Genomic DNA, 26,270 nt, shown 5'->3' with positions numbered 1-26,270 from the left:
TAGCCGAAGTCGCCGTCCAATAATAACAAACGCACTACCGACATAATGAGAACATCAATCTACGCTGGAGACTGTCAGTTTTTTTGACAAGCGTAGCGCAAACACGAAAGCACAATACAATAATATAAAATAAGTAAAGCGAACTAGAAAAGGCCACCACTTGCTCTATTTCATTTCCACTTATATGTCAACAATCGTGCGATCGTCCTACTTTGCGTCCGGCCAGGCCAGCCATATAACTCGCTTCGGGCACGAATGGAGGAGACCTGGTGCATTGTTGTTGCCGTCGGAGTCGTTATGTTCGTCTAGCTTTTTGCTCCGTGCGTAACAAATTCGTAGCGGGGCTGAAACTCCCGCTGCGGTTGCGGTCGTCCGCTACTCGTTCATTAAGTAGCACAATAATAGTAGCGACTAGAGAAGAAGAGGCAACCACCCTATGCTTCTTTTTCCTTGTGGATATACGGGCTCGGTCACTTTGTTAGCAATAGCAGCTGTAACAATATAATAAATACGGCGTCAGCATCAGTCACCGATAGTTGATATGTTGAATCTGGCCTCTGCTAATATTCGTCGACTTGCCCGCTTCGTTACAAACAGCGAGTGATGGGGTGAAACCAATGGTTTCGGGAAATCACCAACGACTATGGGTCGTAGGGCTAATGGAGATAGTCCGAGAAGATGCTGCTGAGATTCGAGAAAAATAAGAGGATTAAGTTCTGTAACGTTGGCTGACTGAATTGGAAGGCATTAGCAAATATTAGTGTAGTATTAAGACTTCGATCCTGGGCATATTGAAGCATTTTATTCTTTGAATAGTGGACTATTAAATAAGTAATACCAAAATAAGTAATGTCCGTTGGCGCATCGCCGTAGAACGGGTCTGAGGAGGGCCTATCTCTGTCTTGCAGCTGTCGCTGGGTGGATCTTGCAGCAAGCACACAGCTTTTCGCTGTGTCCTAGCGCCTTACCGTTTCACGCTGGTTCGGTAACATTTTCCAGTTGGACCTATTTCATTTTTTCGGTGATACCCAATAGCCTCCTTTCACTAGCCTGAATAACATACGAACCTACACCGTAAAGAACTCACTGTGTGTGCAAAAATTAGTTGGTTGTGCCGTGTAACTCGGCAGCTCCGAAGCTCTGCGCGGGCCTTGACACTGTTTTACGATTGTTCTTACAGCCGAAGAAAAAAGAACGCGTTTCTTACAACCCTCGATTGCTTGACGAACCAACCGATGGGACAGATGAAGTGTGGCCAGTGAGTTTCCCAGCTCTTTCCCCGGTTCTCTTATTTTTGTCCCTCCATTACTACTTTCCAGCAGTTCTATTACTGCAGCCACCGTAGCTGATTGTTCCGGAGCCTGGGGCTATCGTTTGTCCGGCGGCTGACTGTAAATGCTATAGCTGCATCGGCCACGCCGCCTACTATTTGAGCTGTCTGCCGTCGTACCCTTATCTGTCTATCCAGCACAAGTGGAAGTATCAGCTCTGAACCACTGATCCGCAACAAACACAAAGCGAATTTAAACTAGCATGACATTTCCCATTAGCCGTCTCTACCTTTTGCGACTTCATTGCTTATATTGTTTCTGCTGCTATTTCTATCTATTTCCTTGGACCTCACTCGTAGGTACGTGTTATTTTCTTTCCAAAGGTAAGCCGAATCTGTTGAAGGGGCATGGATGGGGAAGATGCATGGTAGCCACCAAGATCGGAGTCACTCATCCGCGCAGTTGAAACTTAACGCTACATATGTGAGGCGGATTTTTATTTTTGCATAAACTAAGTTGACTTCAAGTTAACTGCGTAGCACAAGGAGTGTTTGGTATTTTAGCACTGTCCTGTTCAGCACACAAAATAGGGGTTTCGGGTTCTTACTTAATGGCCTAAGCAAGGCGATGTCAAAAAGTGAGTGCGTGGTAAAAAAAAAAGACGATGCCATCACCAAAAGCCTATGATCTTCGCAGGGTCTGCTTAGCACTATGTACGACGGTTTGGCGTTTCGGCAATCCGCGCCAACATAAAATAGTCTTGAAGGCTCGTGGGAAAGGCGAAACAGAGAAGTGTATGTTTGGGGGCCACTTTCGATGGAAGTGAATGTGTGTCTGTGTGCGTGTTCACCTAAGACAGCTCCCAGTGGTACCGGTATGGGCTCGGTATATCGTAGAGCTTCCGCAACCAGCCCTTAGAACTTCTTGGCCAACACGACGCACGCGAGATATTTTATAACCTTTAGGAATAGACCGCTGGTTGTGGCAGCATGAGTGGTCCTCTAAGTCCGGAGCTTACCAGGCAGACTTCAGATTCCACACGAAAAAGCAGAACGCGACAAAAGCAATAAGTGGGGCAAGAAGATTTAAAAAGTTTTCCCTAAAGGCACATATATATATTATGTTGCGGCAGTAATGCTAGCCTGGCTCCACACAGCTCGTCAAGAGCGCGAATACGGTTGCTGATGTTGTTATCGTTGTGGGCTCGTGGGGTGCTATCAGATAGAAGAATTACATAACCTAACGAGCTGAGCTAAGCCCTGCACGTTCCTCTCGGCCGTCGGTGCTGGCATGTGTGATAGGTTGCCTAAGCAAAGAAACTGCCGCTAAATTCCCCAGTTTAGAGGTTCGTTATTTGAAGCTGCAACAAGCGTAGCAGCAGTAGTTGCCCCTCTCTGCAGATTTAGGGACCTCGGAGATAAATGGGGAGGCGGGATACGCAATGGACAATTGCTCAAAGAGGACTGCTGAATTGGGTTGACGGCAAAAGCGTGCGTCTCGACTTGAGTAAGCGAGGGAGACGAAAAGGGGCAAAAAGGTTGAAAGCAAGGCAAGGGCTTTAGGTTTTTTAGGATTTGCGTGCATTGCAAAGACGTACAGATAGATGGGCTGGCCGACCGACTGAGCCACGAATCAAGCTGACTTGATTCGGTGGAAAGCAGCGCAAGCCAGGGTAATCCACACCGTTGAATAATAAGATAATAAGAACAGATAAGTTGCTGCAGATAGATGTCGAGAATCTGTAACTTTATGCCGTGCTCATTCAAAAAGGAATACCGCCCTTAAGGGCTGACTCGAGCTGGCCAGTAAAGATACAACGGGCATCTGGCTGATGAGAGATAGTGAGAACATTCTCGTAACTTCTTCTGCGAGGGTTTAAGTATCCAAGCAATGCACACGCAACTGAATAATTTTCTCTCTACCAAATGATACTATAAGATCTGAAAAGTGGCTGTTTGGCCGTGACGGTTTATAGCTCTAAGAAGATGCGACCTTGGGGATGTCGGTGAACTATGAGAATGTTGGGGATTCGACGTTGGGGTGCGGAACTAATCCTATACAACTAGCGTTACTACTGCTGACGCAATACGAGTCGGTAACGTACAGCTGGTATGCTATACTAACCATAAATAAAATATTGAACTTGCACTAATTCAATGTTTCTGATGATGAAATTGCAGGTTGTCCAGGAATACGAGAGAGCAGTTATATTCAGGTTAGGTCGATTGCTACGAGGAGGTGCTAAAGGTCCAGGTAAGTGGAATCAATGTGATTTTATTTCTTTTTTCTTTTTTTTTTGTTTTAGCATTCTCATATAGTCTAATATATATACATAAGAATTTTATGGTAAGGCTATGTATAATAACAGTGAAAAGTCCGCGTCACGTTATTAGTGGAGCATATATCAACTTTGCGCATGCTCAACGTGCAAGAACTACACTGAAAGTGCAGAGGTATGCAAAAACAGAAGTTTCATTTCTTATGTACTTATATACTGCTACTCTAGAGTAGCGGTATAGCTTAGCACTGCAATATTTGGATACTCGTTGTGCAGAAAATAGGTTATATATATATCTATACACAGCAGGTTCAGCCTGATTGATTTACAGACCTTGCGATCTCGTTAGGTTGCCATGAGAACCGACAAAGGTGGCTTTCTGCCAAAGTCTTCTTGCCTATCAGCTTACACACTGCCAGCAGCTTTTAGCTTTTAAGAGCTATGAGTCGATCTGTATATGACGAGGAGCCTGGTTCCAGTAGTATCTAAATCATTTTTATGCGAAGCGCCTCGCTCTGCTTTGATGACTTGCCAAAGTATATCATAATCTCTCTCTTTTGGATCTCTTTTGTTGGATGCGGGTGGCAGTTCTAATGTTTTTTCCCATAAGGAAAGATGTTAGCAAAATCCGTAAATTTTACGGACGTAAGTTTGAGGAAAGGCATAATGTCATAAAGAAAATAGGCCATAGGGAATAGTTATAGCCTCAACGGATGGGTCTATCAAACAAGTAATCATTAAAAATCTGTCGAATTAGCGTCGCTCAGTTCAACGAGTGCCTTGCATGAAGTGTTCATCCAATCGTGACCGAGCAATGTGGCATCATTCTATCTTTGGCGTCCAATGCTTAACGTACTTGCACGTATTGTTTACTCTGTCAGTTTGATAAAGTTTCCGACGGATTATCCGTTTCCAGGTATTTTCTTCATAATACCCTGCATCGATACCTACTGTAAAGTGGATCTACGAACAGTGTCATTTGACGTGCCTCCGCAGGAAGTGAGTACAACTTAGTATACAATTGTTATATTCCAGATTTCGTTAACTTCTGTGGTGAGTTCCCCTCTCTTCTCAGAGTCAAAGCCTCTCTTTATCCGCCCATTTTTCTAGGGGACACTCGAAACGGCGGATCCATTCGATTTTGCTCTCGTGTCTTCCAGTTTTGTCCCAACGCGCATATATATGTGTCTATATATATATATATATTAATCTCCCAAAGGCACTCACAAGAAGTTCGCTCGAGAAAAGCAGGTTTTTGGTTCCGGCGTTTTTTTTTCTGGGCCCACCCCCTTTTTTTCGTCCGCTGTTTTTCTGTACCGTAACCTATAAGCCGCCCCTCTTGGGCCTTTTTTTTATTACAATCTTCATTGCACACTGTACAAGATTGTGTGAAGCGGTCTGCAGACGAGTTACCGTTATAACGACTTACCCAATCTCCCACATCTTCCGTTGTGGAAACCTTTTTCTCTTTATAGTCCCGCGTTTGCTTAACCTCTTTGATCGTAACGAGTAGGTCCTTCCCGTTCATTGTTCAAAGAGTCACGACAATCTTTCTAGTTCGTCCGGCCTTTCTTGGGAGTTCGCCGTGCCTTCATGCTCGGCCCCTCCCGTGGTTTCGTTCGTCCACAGACCAGCATTTTCTTTTCGTATTTTTTTTCTGTTACATCTCTGATAGAAGGGAAAAGCAAAACAAATAGGAAGCTAACAATATAGATCCGACGAGGATCCGGCACTACGTTCCTCCGTATGAACCTCCTGGGAAAGAAACGTTTCGTACGTTACACTTACGTGAAAAGAAAAACAGGATTTGCGGGAAAAGTTAAGCCATAGTGTTTGACTTCTTAAACCGTACGATACTATGATTCTCCATTGTGGTTTATAGGTCAATATATACATAGATGGTTGTTACGAAAAAAATATGGAAGTAAATATTTTCAGGTTTTGTCACGTGTTTGATTTCGTTATATGACGATTTTTCGGGTTTATTTTTAAAGAAAACAGACAATCATTGAAGTTTAGGTAGCGTTGAACAAATGAAGAAACAGACGAAGGATAGAAATAGGCGCAAATGGATACCTTCTACCTTCAAGGGATATTTTTCTTCAGCGAGCCAGCTCATGCGTAGCAAGCTCTGTGACAGTTCGACGTCATTCCCTTAACAAACATTCCCTGTGCAAAAGAAAAATGAAAAACGCGAAGCAGATCGCCAATGGTGATGTCGTTCGAGTTTAATTGCTCCTTCTCCCTGATCCTCTTCGAACTACTCCCTCCGGTTTGTTTCACCCATTGATTCAGTTTATCAAATCAGTCATCGAATGGTGCATCCTTTGCGTGGGCTTGTAACTTCTCTCGTATGCGCAGCTTGTGTGGCCACCACGGTAACGCTTATCAATCATACTCACTCGATCTCGTTCACGTTACTGTTACTACAGATATAAACAATGTAGGAAGGATCAAACAATATAGAGTGATAAGATATACTAGACAGTATGAAAATATGCAAAAATATACATTTTTAGCATTATGAGCTACGTATGCGAAGATCTGAACGTAGAGTTTACCGTCGTTGAATATCGCCATGTCGGTGCAACGTTGTGCATTAAGCTTGAATATAACTTTGAGATAGGGAAAAAATGGGGGACAGAACAATTCGTGAGGAGCAAATAGGACCGGGTAACCTACTTTTTTGATATTGAAGTACATTTTGTTCGCAAATCAACATAAGATCTTGATGGCGCTAGGTGATCAATAAAAAAGATCGATATTTTTTAGCTAGATTAGCCGAGATCATTGTAATTTATTGACAATTGACCCTCTAGTTAGTTACTAACTGCTATATCTCGCTTTAAATATTTTTATAAGGCACTGTTACTGGAAAAACGGTCGAGTCAAACTATTGACTAGCACATAACCATGGGATAGGATTTGTAATTTCAGAAGTATAGAAATTTACAGAATTAATTTCCCTCAATTTCTTTGGCGTCATATTTTATTACGAAATTTGTAGCGTAATCTTTATCGTTTGGTTACCACGCTCATAACTTAAAGAGTATGAACTATAAGCCATGTGATACAATGCGAACATATATAATCTCCGCTCAGAAATCCAGATTTCCTGATCCAAAACTTCAGCATCAATGGAAGTGGCGCGGGCAGTAACTTGCATTCGTTTATGTAACACGTCTGATACCGCCTACTATAAATATGCACAAACACTAACACTTCGGTATATATTCTTCTAATATTCCAGGTAACATTAATCTCTGTTAGTGAAAAGTGCAAAAAGATAAACATTAAGTTTCTGCTTAATCTTAATAATAATAACAACTATATTTATATATCGGTGTATATAAACGTAACTTCTTCGACCAAAACTAACTTCGGAAGTTTGTTCGGACGTTTCTCTGTCGTTCCGAGCGCTGCTTTTGTTTATATTGTCGGTTTCTATTTACGTTTTTATATTGTTCGTTGCGTCTTTCGTTCTTTACCCCTCCTGCTTGTAAGTTTGCCACATAACTTTTTGCTGGTAAAAACATTTTTTCACCGTTTCTATGAAGTTGTTTCAGCATTTTGTTATGTTGACTGGCAACGATAGAGAAACTCCAGGTCAGGAGAGGTTAATATAGATGTACTATGACGACAACTATATATATGGCTATAGAATGAGGCGATACATCACTGCACGTGTGTTTGCCGCCGCTACTATTCCTTGCCAAACAAACACGACTTTCAAAGCGCACATGTATGACATGACACACACACACATATATATACCTTTTTAAGTACATCAGAGGCTTTGTGGAATGTCTGATATCCTTTTTTTTTTATTTAGCCTTAGGAATACTTGCAAATTGTAAAGCACTATTAAATAGAAAAGCACGGTATCCTATTTCCAGCTAATTAATTCCGTATATCTGTAGTTATATACGGTTATACCTTATGCTTATACATATTGTAGAGTGAATTTAAGTCTGTGTGTTACTGGTGTACAACCTATTATCTCAGTTTGTTATAAGTAAATCTTTCATCTACGATCGCCACGTTTCCGCACTAGCGTTCAGAGGATTCGTTCCCCTCCGAACCAGAAGCAGTACAGGAGCTAGTAGCTTTTGCCAGACAGACATTTCTCGGTAGCTTCCATCAGCTGACGCGTCACGTCAACCCGTCCGCTAGCTAACTAACGACCTGAGAGTTTTGCTAGGTGTTCCGTCCACCAGTTTCGTGATGTGTGCCCCTGGCATTGGGGCAAACTTGTGTACCTAACTCAGCCAACAGATAAGCTGCGACAGTTTTAGAAGATGTCGAGCTCTAGTAAGAGCAACAGCAACATCTACTTAATGGAGTTCAGACTTCGTGACAGACTTCACCAGTCGATCATTCTCACCTGGTCGATTTAACCTTCGCTTGACGTCGGTCATCTATAAGGTTCTGTTATAACCCGGCTGTCGAGAGTTCCTTTTCGATCCGTTCTCTACTCTGTTTTCACCAGACCTTACCCTTCTCGCACGTTCGTCTTAGGCCCTAACGCCTTACCACGTCAGTGCCTGCTATTAGGCTGCAACTAAGTAAATAACCAGTCAGTCAGCCAACCGTGGGTTCATTTTAGACGTACGCAGCCAAAGATGACACACTGTAACAGATATATGCAGCAAATAACACAAAAAACATACTAACACATTACCAGACTTTTTAAAGGACCAATAGCTACTACTGTGAAAGATGATACTGTCTTAGTTTTGTTGGTATATAATAGTACTATTGGTGCATGATTGGTGGAGGCCACTCCACAACAGGCTCATTCGGATGGCTCGTCTTCCCTTCGTTCTCTTGACGGCCGAGATAGGTAAAAAGACAGGAAAGGTACGCGCGAAGGTGACGCAACCTGTTTTCTCTTCCATTGCGCCTCATAAACCGGTACTATAGTCTGCGTCACCGATACCTAGATGATATCGCTGCCGTTTCAACCGCTTCTACTGTTTGGGCTGCTATGGCAGGCTGTCCTTATTTTTACCCCGTCGCCTCATTCTCAGACTATTTCCTTTCAGTCTTGTTTGCTTTTAGTTGGAGCACTGACAGTAAATTGCGTAAGCAATGTGAGCGCTGCGTACGCTTAACCAGCCGATGCATACTCCATTTACTACCCCACTCGCAACCGCGACCTTCTACTTCTTCTACATCTCTTGTTGTTGGAGTCTGAGCTGCCGGGTTCGCCCTTCATCTCGTCCAGCTGTACGAGCTTACGACAGCAGCAGCCATAAGGGCCGTTGCCATCTAACAGGGTGCTTCAGCTCAGCATTCCATCGATTGACTGGACTCGTTTCTATGCCGCCTTTTTATATGTCGATTTGGGGAAATCTGTTAGGCCATCCGTTGGTTGCTCCTTTGAACAACCGACGATATCTGCGGTATCGTTCCTTTTCCACTGAAAGGTGACAAAAAACGCAGGTTTGCTGATGGCACAATTCACTAGCTGGGTCCGGCTTCTTTCGCCCCGAACGAGCGAGAAAAAAAGGCAAAAAAACAGAATGAACTCGTTTCATAGAAAATCCTTGCACCGTGCCAGCTTGGTCATCGTCGCCGTGGGTTCCTTCCAAAGGCGCTACCGCGTACGCGAATTTCAACTGGCGAGTTAGCCGGTTGCTGCGTCCGGTTCGGTGTGCTTCCAGACTTAGCTCGGTGGCAAAAGCAGTCCTGAAGCCTCGGTTTGGCTTAGAGCTCACTGGCTGGATGGAGGCCGCGGTTCATTCGCCGTTAGATATCTCGTGCGTTTTTCTAACATCTACATCCTGCTCGTCTTTTTACACGTCGTCATTTTCCATTCTTTCCATTAAGCTATCTACTGCTAGATGGAGGGAAATGGGCCGGCTCTAAGCCAAAATTTCTCTTTCCGAGGCTGCTTGGCTGGTCAGTCGTTCGCCGATCGGTTCGCCAACAGAGTGGATCGTACACGCGCTGTGTTTCTATGTTCCAGTTTCACCATTATTTTGTCTACTACTTCATTGTGATCCCTTCATTCCCTCCTTCACATGTTTCCGCAAAGACTTAACGTCAGAAGCACTAGTCGAAGTTGTAGAAGTAGAAGTCTAAGTATTTAGCTTCAGCCTTAAGCTTAGCCTCTCCCTCTCTATCTCCTGTGTCTCTCTATCCCCTCTCTCTATTTCGAGAAACCAATATCCTAAATCGCGCTCTTCTCCTGTCCGCTCTTCGCGTCGTTTATCATTTTATCCGTCTTATTCTGTTGGCTTTCTCTGCCATGGTCATTGTTGTCTGCTTCTTATCCTGTCTAATAGGAAGGTGAGACTGGAAGGCGACGCCGAAGTCGAAACAAAGTAGAGCCTTGTGAGACGATAGCTATTACAATCTTCTAGCCAGACATCCTTCGAGTAAAGAAGAAACTGTTTGTTTTTCCAAGGTAGTTAGGCGAGCCCCTCAGCCTTTCCAGCTGTCCGGAGCATACTCACTCCTTATACTCTTGCTAGTCCTGACGGTCACGGTCGCGGCGTAGGTGGAGTTAGTGATGGCACATAAACTTTTTAATTTGTTCAAGGCCAAATCGCTAGCCAGCTTGCTGGCTAGCTCGGTGATCTACTATTATGATAGTTACTGCTTTTGTACTTTGCCGTAATTCTGGTACTACTGTCAGGACGCGACTCAGTTGAAATGTTTGTTAGGATATCGTAGCCAGAACGGCTGACGGGTTGGGCAGCATATCTTTCGTAGTGTCCATCTGGACTATTTTAGTTTCTTACCCCTCTTAGCGTTCGTTCTTGACAAGACGTGCTGACTTCGTCGTCATGGGCTCCGCGTCCTGTCGCAACAAAGGACCTGCTCGAGGGCAGGCAAGTCGTCCCTTTTAGGTTTGCTCAAACCTCTTTTATTCGCCTGTCTCTTACTTACTTCTCAAAGTTGGCGGTTGTACAGTTCTGCTTTCGGTGCCTCTTGTCCAGTGCCTTTTCTCCCGCTGTGCATTTTCCTCTTTGATTCCTCCTTTCCCATTATTTTTCTCGTTTGTTTTGTCTTTTTTTTCTTCCTTCTTTAGTCTCCCTCTACATATTTCCTACTTATGTTGCCTTTTGAATGTTTTCACTTCTTACCCTTTGGCAAGTACCTTGTGTTCTGCTCTTCTCTCCCTTATTTACCCACTACCTGCCCCCGTGTTTGCTTGTTCCGGCCATCTCTTTCGGCGTTCCATCCCTGCCATGGCCGGCGCCGTTTGGAACGTGCTAAAATGATAGCAAAAAAGCATGCTTTCAGAGTTAAACAATTTCTGCCAGTTCGGCAGTTTCATCCTGCAGGCGGTGCCTACGATTCTTGCAGTGGCCCAGAACCACATGACGCGTTCATACAACAATGCATTCGTATGTTTCACCGTACAAGAGACGACGGACAACGTTGTGGGTGAAGGCAATCTCCCAATCCATGGAATTAGCCTTCATTACCGTTTAGCTTGTATTGCAGTCGCACTACAGGGTACTGCATTTGTAAAACAGCTACTTCCTTCAAGAGCGCCCTACTTGTACGCGCAAGTTCAGAAATTGTTTCGTTTTCATATAAAGATAGCCAAAGCGACTGCTAATTCGTTTATGTTGCTTACAATCATATCAAAGATAGCAAGGCAGCTGGGGATAATAATCGCAAGAAGTTCCACCGATTTACTGGCCACTGAGCTTCACCGGTGTATGTCGAAGAGGATTTGCCTTCTGGAACGTTTAGTTTTTCTGCCAATATATTTCAGTCACTGGGTCTTAAGAACAACCTTCAGATAAGTGAGCTTTGACGCTGTAGCAGAACTTCATCGTTTGCCTTGAGACAAGAACAACTTCACGAATGTAAAACCAGATGGACCTCTATAAATGAACTACATGTCTCTCAGCAAAAACCAAGTATCTATGAAGTAGTATGTCGATTTGGGAGTCGCGACGGCTCCCATGCATCACTACCGCTACCATCTCAAGTAGAGTAAAGGCAAGTTCTTCTTCGAGCCTTCTCTCTAAAGTAAGTACGTATGTAGGCTGTTCAGCGGCACAGGAACTAAAGGAACGTGTGAGTTAACAAAGGGTACTGTAGAATAGGAAAGGGGCGACGAACACTGAAGCCAAGTTCTCTGACAGATGGCGTATACTTACATAGGCAGAGATAGCACAAACGGTCTAGGGCAGTAAGAAGCCAAGGGGGAGCTTGTCAGGCCGGGGCAACCAAAAGGATATTATAGATGGGACCAGAATCAGCTCGGAAAAAATGATGTGGCTGAGACTATAGTGTACGAGTACGAATTTTTAACGGCTAATGTTGTCTATAGCATTTCTTTTCGTACTCGGGCGCTACTCATCCTCGTCCTATTTAGAGGCTTAGACATCTTTAGGCTGATATTCACTGGCCTCGGCAAAGCCCTACCGCGTTCGTGCTGGTCGCTCAAATGCTGGTATTGGAGTAGGAACTGCTGCATATGCCATGACCTGCGCCCACCTAGCTCCAGTAGAGGTGGTCGCGACCCGATGGGTGGGGTAGTGCTGCTCGGAGCCATTGTAGCCGCTAAAAGTAAAAGAAGTAGCAGGGGGTGACTTGTGCAAGCTCGTGTCTGGTACAAGCGGCACGTTTTGCACAAATGACAATGTCTTCCGCTCGACTTCACACAGCGTGTACACGGCAGGGGGCAGACTTTACCAAGGCCCATGTAGAGCCACATAAAGAAAGAGAGGAGATGGTAGCAGAATGGTCTCCTCTCAATGTCTGGCTGCTTCTTAAAACTTCAGCGGCAAACAACATACGACAACGAAGTGACTGCCGCATTTAATTGTGCACTTTTGTCACATACTCACCCAAATTCTGAGCCACCGCTACATTTGGGAGGTAGTGCAAGGCTTTCTACCCCTTCGTTCTCCCGCACCCCACTACGCTTACGTCTGCGCTTCCACGCGAAGCTGTAGCTTAGCAGTAGCGCACCAGGATGAAGAAGAAGTAAATAGGGAGAAGGGTTGTAGGCGACTTGGTGAGGGAAATAAGCCAATGGAAGAAAAGTCGCTTCGTAAAATCCTACTTGCCTACTCACTGCCTTGCCCGAAATGCACAGGTGCAAACGGCAACATTGCGGCAAGTATTCTGTTCTACGACCTCACTTCCTCTGGATCTAGCCGCGTTTTTTTTTTTGAAAATCTATTCAATCATCAACACTTCAATGCAAAGTTTTGTCGCAATTGTACTTTTCTAAAAAGATTTGAGCAGACCAGATCTCCTTTTTTGAAGTGAAGACCACTTTTATTACTATTATCATTGTTTAGTAATATGTATTTCGAAACTTCTGCTAAGTTCTGCTTACATACTGAGTAAATTGTATTGCTTGTTACCCTGAGATCCCTAGAAGGGGTCGCCTTAAACCGGCAACGAGATATGATAACCGTTGTTATCATCGAACGAAATCGGGTCTATGGAGTTATTGGTGGTGCGGCATCACATCGAGTAAGTATGGGACACAGAACCAGATTTTCAATAACGATATCGAGACTTTGACCCTTCCCCTATGCTTTCTTTGGGTTCCAATACGGCGCAAGGATTAGTTCACTGACGAAAAAACAGCCTATTGTTGTTATAATCGCCACTTTTACTTCTATTTCGACACGAACCTTCTGGCCCAATCAAAAGTTTTTGGATTCAAAGAACCAACCTTACGAATAGATAGACTGGGACCCAGAACGCGCCGGTAGACCCACGCTGGCAATGTCGGTGAAGCCCCATGCGAAAAGCTTCTAGGCGGCGCTTAGTTGGGTAGGCTCGTAACTGGGCAGTTGGATTTCCATTGCCACAGTAATGACCACCACAAGACCTACTATCTGCATGGTATGATACCACTACTATTACTGTATTGGTGACGTGGCTTTTTCATTACCGGTTGTATGTGTTGCCTTTCTCACCGTCTTGCTTACGTCCTGCGGTCCTCAGGCCCGCTTTTCTACCCAGCATCCTCAACTGACACCAGCATTAGGTCGCTTCCAGCTGGGAGCGAGATAGCATTTCACGGTCGTATCAGTTCACTGGTCGGTCCCCGCCCGTAGAATGCCGTTTATATCCTTCAGCAATAGATAACCCTGGTCGTTGTCTATACCCAGTTCTTTTCTGAACTAAACAAACCTATTTTCCCATTCAACCCTCCATTGCACCGTTCCAGCCTGGCCTTCTGCTTTATTTCACCTGGTCGCCCTGTCTCTCGGACGAATACTCCATTTCCTAAACTCCATCTTTCCGTCTTTTAGTCTAGCCGTAAGGCACTGCGGAATCGTCGATAACGACTCTGTGATACCTAATTGCTTGCACCCAGTATAATGTAAACCAGCCTCTGGACAAAGATAAGTATCGTAAACTTGCGTCACCCAAACGCTTTCTCTAAGCTCAGCTGCTGTTGACTTCACTGGCAGGATCCCTTTTAGCCTCGGAACAAGCGCCTCGAGTACCGGCATCCACCCAGTTTCTTACCTCGAAGAGCTGTTTTTGCAGTCAAAAGGCCATAGATAACTATGGCAAATTTATTTGGACCTCCATGGGGTGGTGGTATGAGAGGTGGCAACATGGCTTACCGATGCTTCTTCTGTGGATAGCTGTTGACGTGGCATAGACGGCTCGAGTCAACGGGGAAGGTAACTGTATGTTTAAGGTGGCAACAGCTTGCCAACCACCCGTCGCCTTCACCGAAAGTAAAAGCTAGCCTAGAGCTTAGTGGTCTGGCCGATCTGCTAGTTGCCGCGGGCAGCTAAGTTTTCATTCGTCGACGGCAATAGCAGCGTTGGCAGAAATCCTAACGGAGAAAGCACGGAGAAAGATAAGGCGAAGGTTAGAAGCCTGCACAACAAGAGACCTAAAGACTTTCTAAAACTCACGGGCCTTCCAAAATCTACCAGAAAGCTGAACAGTAATTATATAATAGGAGGCGTGGTTACTTATTGTAAATAACTAGCGTTGAAGGAATGAACACAACCAAGGGAAACGAAGCACCAACCAAAAATGAATGATGGAGATAGACTGACAAACCAAGACAGGGGGAGCATCGAACAGAACCGCTGTTAGGCGTCGCATCAGACGATAAAAATGGGGGGAAAGGAGAGCGAGCGGGCGGGGAAAAGCTTATGTGGCTATATATATCCAGGTGCATTGTGCCGTAAGCTTTTGTGTGCTCCTTGTTGTGTGAGGCATCGGTACAAGGTGCTGGGAGGCTACAGTGGGCGATAAGCTGGCGAGAAAAAGATGCGGTTAAAAGCTGAACAAGACACAGTCGATCAATTTTAAAATCAGTTACTGCCAGCAGGCAACCAGTAAGCAAACTAGCGAGGAGGCGAGGCAGAAACCGACGCCGATGCCGGCGCTCCCGCCGCCGACCCTTTTTAGATATCGATACCCCCATTTTCTTCTTCATCTAGTGATATCACCACTAACGCCGGTCCACCCCACCCTGGAGCATCGAACGGTGAGCTAAACACCCGACAGCCAGCTCTGAAAGTAGTGGGTATCGGGGCATGCGCATTTGAGCTGATGGCCATCCAAGGAGACGACAAACCAAGAAAGCGGAGTACCAAGCGATTGCTGGAAGGAGGAGGTTGTTGTACGGTCGATTTCGATATTTGCCTTCGTCAACCACCGAGCCAGTCAGTCAACTAAACCCCGCCAGGGGTTTACTCAGACATCCGACAATCTCACTAACCCCCACTTCGTACAGTGCATGAAGCAGTTCCTTGCTTCGGCAGAAACCGAAAAGAAATCGAGAGGCTTTGGTCTCCCGAGATCAAGCGGCGTTCTTTAGTCTGCTCACTGGTCGGTTGTCGTCGCGGTCGTCTGCAGACAGCCGGAACAGAAATCTCTGAAAATCAGACAGCAGGAGCAGCCAAAGGAAGGAGCCAAGTGACGAGACGAGACTAGGTAAGGCAAAGCAGGCGAAATCGTCGACGTTTCTTAGCTAGGCTATCTGCCGCTGGCGAAAGCGTAAAAGGGAATGGCAGTACAGCATTTGTTGCCTCTGGGACTGCTATTGGCGTCGCTGCTATAGCAGCCGTCGTCGTTACCATAAATAATCGCAAGAACGAGAAAGTCGAGGGGGCAGCAACACCGAGAAGACAGGAATGAAAAAAGGGAAAATGTGAAAAAGAAGGAAAAGCAAGAAGAGCGCAGTAAAAATAGTTTCTTCATTTCTTCGTATGCGAGTGATGCGATCGCCGATAAAAGCAAATTGTGCTGCTCGGAGCAAGTGGTAGGAAGGATGGGCGCTTATGCGATGTAACGGTACTCTGTTTTTCCCCTTCGGGGACTTGACAAGTCGACGTTTCGCTACTTGACTCGTCATATAGAAGGATGCTCGCATGTGGATGATCCGTTTTTGCGCCTGTACCATCTTACCCAGTTTTGTCCTGCATCTGCTTCGATCAGTCAGTGATCCTTTAGCCCTTCCCCTTTGAGCCACTAGCCACCCCACCTATTCTGCTGCGTTTCTTTCGGATCGGGCTTTCATTTTTGGCGGCTATCTCGGATTCTTTTCAGCCTAAAAGTAGCGATATCAGGCATAACAGAAGCAATGACAGTTACAAGCAGCCAAAGCAACTACCATGATGGAAATCATTTGCCCCTTTCTGGGGATACGATTGACTTAAACGACGCGTTGGTGGCTGATGACATATCGGCCAACCACGAACGCGGTTCCGTAGAATTGCCTCATTCCGTCATCAATTTAGGCCTGTTTGTTGTCATACCTAAGGCCAGGTCCATTCTTTGATCCTTCAGTGAAAGACGCCTTCTTCATTTTCCCTTTATAGGATGTCTGTCAATTTACTCGCTCGATCGGTTCCGTTGAGAAGGAGTTGTAGCGGCAGAAACTGCAGTAGAACCAAAACGAGCATCAACAAACTTCCGGCAGACTAGCAATTGAGCGACTGATCCATTTTCAGGCCTTTAGTCGCTGTTTTGCTCTCTATTTACTTCGTGACGGTGGTGTGATCGCATCCCACAGCGACTAGCGCGTACCACCCATTTCGCTGACAACGGACCTCATAGCACAGCGGCTGCGACTACAGGCACGATTCACTTCTGCTGCTGCTGCTAGTCCTGTTTCATGCAGAGGGCTTTATGCTGACTCGTGTAAGTGCTTCGACGCACACTTCTACAACCCTGCTATAGCCATAGAGAGATGACACAATCGGTCCTGTTTTTGTCAGCCCAATGCAGTCGGCCTGCTGCCTGTGTTTCAGCACCGGTTGACCCAACCGCGTCTTATGCTCTTTGCACCGGCCCACATATCGGCGCTTATATTTCAATGCGCAGAAGAAAAAAGATCATCTTCAGACACATTTAGGCTTCGTAGCGTAGCGCCTACTTATGCAGCAATTTCCGTGGACTGAGAAGGGGGATGGTAAACATTTCAGGATACGGTTCATTGCTCCGTAAACATTCGGGGCAGCTGCTAAGAGTAGCACGTGCTTAGCTAGGACCTCACTGAAAAGGAGCATTATGATTCTAAACAGGGGCATGAGAGTCTACAACGACATTGCCACTGATATACGAAAGCAGGCTACAACATATGTAACGTACCGTCATTGCAATGTCTGGTGCTGTGCTTTTTGTATAGCCGATTTTTACAACATAAATAAGGACAATGGTATTCTTGCACTGTCGCCTACTGTTCCGTAGCTTGTCGTCAGTCTAGGGTGAGACACTGAACGCGAATTTTCTCCTAAAACTTATTATCAAAGAGTTTAAACACATTGATAGATCCCGTGCAACAGTGATGGTTGTCCTTTAACAGAAGCCGACGTTGTTGTCCCAAGACAATTATCACACGTATCTCTTGAGCAGTTTTCTCCAAGAAAAACCAGCCGCTTACCTTCGAACCAACAATATTCCTACTTTTCTACGAACCTCTGAGATACCGCCATAGCTAGAACTGGACTACGCTTGTGAGCATTTATTTCCCAATATCGTGTCAAATCAGCTGTTCAAAAGCCTGAATCTCTGTGCATGTTTCTCGAAGGTGGACCAGTGCCAATAGAGTAGGCCTATATTGCTTGATCTCGAGAGTGTCTTTGTATTATTAGCCATTAGAGTGCTGCTTCCCTTACATATTACGGTGCGTACCCGTCCAAGGTTCGCAGGGCGAGCGATCGGCTTCGTCTGCACCGCAGACGCGGTTTGAGAATACTCTTAGCGTAGCAGTAAGAAAGATTGAGAATACAGAACTAGAATGAAACCGCTTACATTGACTGATGCTTCTGCTGGTCTCGTACTCGGAAGTTCAGCTAGTTACGTTCAGCCAATTAACGAAAAGGGCAAGGCTACGCTATATTTCAGTGATCCTTTCCTACCCTCGATCGGCTCTAAAGAGTGAATATGGCTAGACGCTATATGCGACAAACAGCGCCTTTTACATCGTCTACCGGCATCCACCACCATTACCAGGGGTATTGGCTCGGATACGCTATAGGACATCGGAGGAAACAGGCAGCTGTCTCTCATGTCGCTAAATCCTGCCAAGAATGTCCGTTACCGTTGCTGTCACCGCGTGTGACGGCGTCAGTAGTATCGTAGAGAATGGAAGGGCACGAAGTGGGGTAGGTGTCACAAGCAGATAAGAGGTAACACTACTGCTAAAGGTTGTCACTACACGTTTAGAAGGAAAAAACCCACTAGTCCGGTTAGTTGACGCAAAAACGTCACCGGGCAAAGTGCGTCGATGAGGCGTACGACTGTCACTCTAAAATCCGTACTGCTTTCCTGCGGAGCACGACGGCTGCGTAGGTGCCCAAAGAGAGACTGCAATAGTAAGACGCTGTACATCTTTGAAGGGCAAGAACATTGCGTCCCTGTTCGCACCTTCTTTTTTTCAAAGCTAAAAAGGAAGAATCGAAATTTCGAAGAACTTTTTCTTTTTACGCAGAACGCATAGTACAGCGTAGTTTCCGGAGACTGTCCACGTACGTTACGGGATGCCATTAGTAACCAAAGAGCCCACACCGAAGCAGAAGTATCAATAGCAGAAGCGACGGCGTCAGCAAACAACAACAACGAACAGAACAACAATAAGGATAAGAACAAAGCCGGAAAAAATGTTTGTCACATAGAAGTGACAAACGTAAGACAGAAACAAGGATTGTTTAAAGGGCCGATGTTACTCGGTACCTTCAACATCGAAAAATACATACGCTGCACGTACATGTCCTTTAGCAAGGTTGACTCTTGTAACCTCTACTGCGTGCACATTTTGGATAATGGCAAAAGCGTGTTTGATTTTTTTCGTAACATACGCGATAACGACAATACCTTCTAGTCGTTCTCTAATCTTGCCGCTACATTCAAATTGTCAAATGGTCGGATGCGTGCATCGAGCTTGTAATACAAGTACTACAACGGAGATACCCATTTCGTCCGTCGAGTTAACGACGACCCAGCAGTAGGGCTCACTCAGACACAGGACGAGAGGGAAGCAACAACATACTTCTCTGCACTACATGAAAAGCCACGATGGCCGCCCTGTTCGTTTTGCGGGCCACTTCCGCCAAGCAGATGATATCAATCGGCTAGCATTTGCTCGTGACAAAGAGGGCGGCAGCGTTGCGCGTTTCGTTTCCAAAAAGGGCAGCAGGCAAGTCGAATACGTATAGAGGGTTGCTTCCGTCCTACTACCGTCAAGGTTGTCTGTCAGGTTGAATGATTTTCGGCAAAAGAAGACATGAACAACAACTACGGCCACGCCGCCGATGAGCGGGGATAACAGGGGTGCTAAACCCTTGTAGACCTGCACCAGGGTGACTTACATTTTATGTTATCCACTTGCTCTTCTCTTCCTTGACTTTGCGTCTCCCAGCCGAAGTTGGTATATTGAAATCAGCAACGCTCCGCTGAAGCATCCTTTCAGACGAATCGTCGTTGCCGCACGTAAACACGATTCGTGCCAATAGCAACAGCATGTCGTGTAGTATCATGCAAAGAAAACTTCAATGGGCACGAGCAATAACTGGCAACGCCAGCAAGAGAGCTCCAGTGTCCGCTATCACGGGCCCCAGGATAGGCACGAAGCGACAATTCGTATAACGCAGCAGAGTAGCAATACCAGCTTCAACAGAAAGTGGCTGACGGCCGAGGCCAAGAATAGGCATTTTGTTTACCTTAGATACGCAACGGTAGCTAGGGTTGAAGCTGGAAAAAGCTGGCAGGGACACCAGGGGCTCCCTCGTGGCGATAGCAGCGGTAGCGTTGTTCTTGTAGTGCTATATTGAGACAGGTTATTCGTTTCCGGCCGGCAAAGCACTGGCGACAACAGTAGTAGTAGGAGCAGAAGCAATAGAACGGAGATATTTCTGTCTCCTGAGCTGGAAACAAGCTTACAAGCCATTCAGATTCTCAAGCAACGCTCTTAAGGTACGACCGTAAACGAACACAAAGGCTCGTGCGGTGTCGTCGTATGTTGCCGGTAGAGCTCAGATGGTGAAATGGCTTATTTACCTGGTGTTGATGACCTGACAGCGGTCAGAAAGACGAAAATGAGAAACTGAGATCTCTGCCAGTGCGGCTGGACGGCGGGCTGTCGGACGTAGCCTGATCGAATAGGCTCGCTTTTTCTTGTCGGCTTTTCGTCGTCACGTCACGATGGCAATCCACATGGATTTCGCAAACGTGCCCCTTTGTGCGACGGCAGATAGGCGCTATACATGAATATTAGACGGAGTTCATCGAATGAACAAGAATGAATATTTACGTTCTTAATATGAGCATTTTCAGACTAACTTAAAATTACAATTGATACGTGGTGAAGTATGAAGTCAAACCAAACATTTTATCAACTTATTGAGATTGACAGATTTTTCTCATTGGGAAATCCAGCTGAGTACGCCTGTGCGCTAATGGTCTAAAAGCGCCTCGTGCTTTTCAGTCCAGCTTACTTCAAAAATACGTGTGCGCGCCCATTCAAGACTCATAAATAACGTTAATAAATTTGATAACAATGTGAATATTCCCGAATGTATGTACCTGTCCGGCTTATTCCTTGTACTCAAATAAGCATGTATACTGTACAATTAAGACCAATTGTACTTATGTGGCTACATCAGTGTATCGGCCAATATAACTCAACTTACAAACCTACTTTTCGACAAATGCGTTAAACGTCGCGTCTACCTAAAATAGGCTAGCTAATCAATATCCCTGATACGTTGTTGGCCTAATGAATAATTAACAAACACATGGATTAGTCGTAACGCCACTCAACGCTGTTTATTTGGAATCGGTAAAACTCTGATCGTATCCAACGAATCTAGCGGGCGTATATTTTATCCCAAAAGACTGACCGTGTTCTTTAGTTTCGATTCATTTCAATGGAATCGTCGACGTACATCGATTGGCTGTTAAATGGGTTCGCTCTGCATGTTTGAAGGTTGTGAGCCTCAATTGCGGTCACTCGTTTATTAGTGGTTCTCCGTAGACGAAGGGCGAACCGAGTCGTGTTTCTTGGTGTTCCGCACTCCACCGCTGGTACGGTACCGTCCTTTAAGTTGCCTGCGGATTGCTGTCTAACTGTCAGTAAAGGCATTTGGACAACAGCGGTGACTAGCATATAGATTCAGCGTGCATAAGCACACACACTCACTCTCCTTGCTTACTGTTTCTTGGTCTGCAATAGAGTTATGTCTATCGTGTTTCTGACGTGGCGAACGCTTCATTGTGATGACCTGATTCGAGCACCGTTCAACAATGATCTGAAGCTGAGGCTGGAAGCCATTTCACGACGACCAGCAGAGTGCTCCTTATAATCCCGTGAAATTGCAATGAACTTCAGATCGCTACCAGCAAAGCTGGTTGAGCATTGCTTGTTCTTCAGAGGAACGACAGAGGGGTGTACTTTAAGAAAAGGATGTTGTCTGATCTGGTTTAATTTCTGGGGCAGCGTTTGTATTGGTTTTGCTGCCGCTGTTGGACTACCACTGTTGCTCATTTCGCGAGATCATGGGTGTAAAACAAAGCGAATCTTCGCATCTGCTCGGGACATTTTTACCCTCGATGTTCCCGACATAATCGCGCGAGGTAGGCAGACCATATGATGGAGAAAGTTTTTGAAAGCACACCTACAACCTAGACTGAATTCACTAAGCAAATTTGACGAAGTGTATTATTATATCATATATGTTTGTTGTCACTATTTCAATGTGCTACACACCTCGGTCATCCGCCTTAAGCAAGATTTTTTGCAACTTCAACATACTGCACAAGCTTCATGTACCCCTTCATGGTTGTCTTTCTTTCTATGTTACGCAGACATTTCCAACACATGGCACAGTATTACTTTGAATATAACGGTTGCATTTTCCGCGCGCAGATCTACTGCTGTCGTACGCTCTACAAGAGTAGCAAAAATGGAGTACCCCTGGATCCTCGCAGAAGGCGTGAAACTTATGAGTCGCAAGACAACCAGATAGATAGAGACATGTGAATTACAGGTCTTGGACCGTAGCCTTTGGAAGGGATGGGATCTCGAAGGCAAGTGGGTGGCAGGCGCGTCTGCCCAACCAAGAACGAAGGCATACGAGTTGCAGTGCACCTGTTAGGCCAATGACACTGTTGATGCAAGGGCGTAGCTGTTTGTGCTGCTGTTCTTTTTATTGTTGTTTCTGTTGTTCTTATTGTTGTTATTATCGGGTGATGCAGACGCAATTGTATCCGTTCAGACCTAAATGTCTGCGGCTGATCTCCGGGTATCCTGAACAGATGTTGGTGCTGCTGTCTTGATGTTCATCTTCATTCTCCTTCACTGTCATAGGGTGACAACTAGGTTGCGAGTAGTAATGCCGGTGGCAGGTACTGTTTTCCCTGTACAACCACGTGGCTCGCCGTCGTCTATGCACACACCTCACAAACGCATAGTACATGCAAAATTCGCAGCGTCACCCGTGTATAATAATTTACATCGTAACCTCCATAGCAAGCTATGCATATCGCTTCATACACGATATTCAAGCGTGACATACAGGCGTAAGATACGGCCGAACATAATGGCTCACTGTCGAAGCCCGTGTTCCGACTGCTACTCCTCAGTCAGAAGAAGCAAGCGTACCTTTGAGCTCCTGTATCCGTGCCGTACGCCTGCGATTATACACCTGCCAACGACAGACAAACAGGTTGGTAGAAGAGGATACGGTTTAGAGAAATATGGGATAGCCCGGGATATGAGGTAGGAGAGGCCCCGGAACACGGGGGACTTGGGAAGAGTGATGGCAGAAAGGTGCACATGTGAGTGAACGTCGGTCCGTCCGTCCGTGAGATTCTGTGTGTGACTGTAAGTGAAGATGGAGTTCACCGTAACAGACGCTTGTGGAAAATGCTTTCCTCTTTTCTCGCTGCTTCCTGCTCTCCCGCAATGCATCCGCTTTCTCTCTATCAAAAGAAAATAGGGGTGTTGCGAACTTGATTCCGAGAAGGAACGAGGAAAGCGGGTTTTCTACTTGAAACAGGTGTTGCTAAGCTGCTTGAAAGCAGCGGTGACGTCAGACGTGACAGCGTCAAGGTGATGGGACACGGACGGGTTTCCTATATCAAAGCTAACTCTCGCACCTTCATATTACTGTTTCGCCGATGGGCAGGCAGCAGGTGTTGAAGGTTTCTTCCTACCTACCTTACATCCGTAGCCAACATCCACGTGCGCAGACACTTAGCAGGCCAAGCTGTACCTTTCGGGCAATGTCCACTCGGCCTAGCTTGCAAGCGATTTTAAGCTGTTCGGCTGGTCGATATAGAAGCTGGTTGAAATGCATGTGAAAAACCTTGTGTTGCTCACATAAAACATACAGCGTAGGGGCAACTCATACCAGTAGAAACGTCGAGTGTATATAAGCGTGAATGTACGCAAGAGGTTCTCGCTCGTACAACGTAAGTTAGAGTACAAACAGCGCTATTGACGGTGGCGCCAAACATCTGAAATTGCGATGTGTGAGAACAAAAAAGGTTCTAGGGTACCAGACAGTCGGCTCTGACAGTTGTTCGTACGCAAAGCATGATGTACCGGCCCTGCAACAGAGATGATGGGGGCATCTAGTCGAGCTAGGACCTTAGTTTCACCTCAGAGCAAACTCGAAAAAAATGCAGGGAATAAAAGCGAAGGAGAGAGAAAGGCTGTGCAATCGAGATAAAAAAGGTTTCCTTCTGGAACCTTTGTTTTACTTCACGGCTACCTCGAATAACCTTATGAGCCTAACCCATTACCTATATACTCGTAGCGAACTTCGCTGTTTCTATCTTATGCAGAATGCATTGGTCGCTTTTGCTGCTAAGGCTGCGGTTGGGGTGAGCTATACATATTTACGTTTTACGGCGTATGTCGTGTACAGATGAAAACAATTCTTCAGGATTCTGTGCATAGTTAGTTTGAGTGCATCTTAGGTTGAACGTGTTTCCACTGAAGCTCAGGCTGTTGATGTCGACCCTATCATTGACTTGTCCGGCGGTTAGTCCTTTGTCTACGAGTCTCTTTCTCATGTAAACTCTCAGGTTCCTTTGTGGTACCTTCTCGGCCTTGAGCACTGGCGACTTCGAGCAAGCGTCGAAGTATATATTCAGTGCAAGTTCTTGACGGATAGCAAACGACACTGGCATTTATGTTCAGGTTATTCAGAATATGGAAAGCCTGGTAAGCAAACGAAGCTTCCCATCCATTTTACCTTTCGCATCACGGCTGTATTTTCATCACTGCTCCAACTCGAATACGGTGCAATTAACGCATATAAAAAAGCGGCATAGCGTTTTCAAGTTGCTATTATCGCAAATGGCCCGGAGATGCTAACAAATGACTTACTCTGAAAGGGTTCCCCCAGTCGCCGCTTTGCCTGTTCCCATCTTAAAACGACTAGTTCCCTTGCTTCGTCGAAGTGCCATAGCGGTTGTCAGTATCCCCACCACCAAACCATTAGTGCTAAGCTCACCGGCGTCAAAACAAAAGCTCTCTACGCACGAGCAAAGCGTCATGCGACGACCTTTATGGTAAAATAATGGATGATTGAGCTGACCAAGCCATTAAGTAGACGGGGGAATATGGACGTAATCTGTGGCGATAGAAAGATTTTTTAATTAGCCGTTTATGACAACGACATTATGGTACGGTTAATGATGGACGGGATGTAATACAACGGCGAAATCCGGTCTGAAAGAGGGAAAAAAAAGTCGCCGCAGATCTTGGCCCTCGCACAACGCATAAGATATACAGCGGATAGTAAGAGGAACCTTGAATTCTTTTAGAGGTTCACTTCAGAGGCGTGCGCTCGCGTCCGCATTTCTAGCGGAAAAACAAGAAAGAAACCGGAAAAGCAAGAAGACAAAGGAACAGAGAGAAATGGAAGTCGTTACGTATCTGAAGAATTACTATGCTGCCCCCGTAAAGTATCTAGCATAATATGAAGAGTACTACGAAACAGGGGAACGCCTTCGTTTATTAGAGTATCATCAACACTGACAATTGCAATGATAACCAAGATGGCTGTTTCAGTTTTCTGCCTTCTAATCATGAACAGGTTTTATCTGTATATATCAAATGAACTGTTTATTTTTCGTGATCTAGTTACTTCTGTGTCAGCGGACTCATCAACTTACCGAAGCTAGATGAATAGCTGTTGAAAAAAAATATTATTTCAATACAAAAATTAATAGGCCAGCGCTTTTCATTCTTCTACAAGTTGCACCGATGCGAATTCAGCCATTGACTACTGGAACATACGTCTCTTAGAACTATACTAACCGACCACAGTAACAGGTGATATAACGCCGCCACAAAGAAATTTAACCCTGTTGATACCCAACAAGGACTGAGTGCTGATACAATGGCCCAGGCAGCGGGTCTACCCCTTTGATATTCAGCGCAGAGTCGACAACGACACCCGGACCGAAGCGGCTGCCGTTGTCGTTATTGTAACAACGGTAGTAGCAACGCTTCGTGTGATCGTTTATGACGTGTAGTAATTTTCTATCGTCTGGCCTCAGTCATCCAGCTTTTCATTCGTCCTCGAAAGCTTTTTTCTGCTCTAGCGTCCTTTTTTGTCTATTGCAGCCTCCCTCCCTCCCTAATCTACTCACCTGCAACTCAGTGTCTCGAGCTCTCTTCGTCTTCTGGTCACTATTATTACAAACTAACATTTCTGTCAAATAGAAGCTCTCTCTCGTAGTTGTAGTTGTTTTTGTTAGTCGGTTGCTGTGTTCGACCCTCGCGAACGTGGACGCGTTGTTAGTCACGTCTATGAACGGAAGGATATGCTCGTCGGTGCCTTTTCGCCGGCCGTCAACGGCTTTCGAGTCGCTTTGATTGTATCGTATAACCGGTCACCCGCCCATGTCACATATTGCTTGTCGCCAGAAAATAGTCCTAACGGCCACAATAGCGACCTGAACCATGATCTGTGCCATAATGGTTGCCGCATTTCGCATGTTCACCGTACGGGTTGTTGTCGCTTCGAGTAATTTCAAGCCTGACAATGAATTGAGTGAGTATACTGTCCCGTTTCGCTTGTCGTTTGTCTCTAGGTCCGCTTTCGACCTCCTTAACCCAACCTTTTTGGTTGGCTCAAAGAAGTCTAATAAATGCACAGCTCTAATTGCTGACGGCTTAGGTACCCCGCAGGACGAGCTACTACGATCGGACTCAAGGAGTCTTCCGCCTTTTGAGTACTGATCGAAACTAACCGTCACGATGTTTTTGCTCGAAAATATCCTCGGCCGTATATGTA

General features: G+C 45.5%; 1 protein-coding gene and 1 long non-coding RNA gene across 3 annotated transcripts in view; one reads left to right on the top strand and one right to left on the bottom strand.

Moving 5' to 3' along the window:
* LOC111261861 (band 7 protein AGAP004871) overlaps nt 1–26,270 on the top strand; it is a 329,925-nt gene that overhangs the window by 269,599 nt on the left and 34,056 nt on the right. For both annotated transcript variants that reach the window (XM_086968873.1, XM_086968872.1), the window contains 2 exons: nt 3,452–3,524; nt 4,466–4,548. In XM_086968873.1, coding sequence (XP_086824999.1) covers nt 3,452–3,524; nt 4,466–4,548 — 156 coding nt within the window. The remainder of the gene's footprint in view (nt 1–3,451; nt 3,525–4,465; nt 4,549–26,270) is intronic.
* On the bottom strand, nt 5,364–15,780 carry LOC147753270 (uncharacterized). Its single transcript, XR_015311711.1, has 3 exons — nt 14,118–15,780; nt 7,934–8,179; nt 5,364–5,975 (listed from the first exon to the last, which is right to left on the bottom strand). It is a non-coding gene; the product is annotated as an uncharacterized LOC147753270 (long non-coding RNA).

This window comes from Varroa jacobsoni, unplaced genomic scaffold (genome assembly GCF_002532875.2).
Source record: "Varroa jacobsoni isolate VJ856 unplaced genomic scaffold, vjacob_1.0 scaffold_602, whole genome shotgun sequence".
Taxonomy (NCBI): Eukaryota; Metazoa; Arthropoda; class Arachnida; order Mesostigmata; family Varroidae; genus Varroa; species Varroa jacobsoni.
Note: the sequence above shows the minus strand (reverse complement) of the source record. Positions and strands in the feature narration are given on the sequence as shown.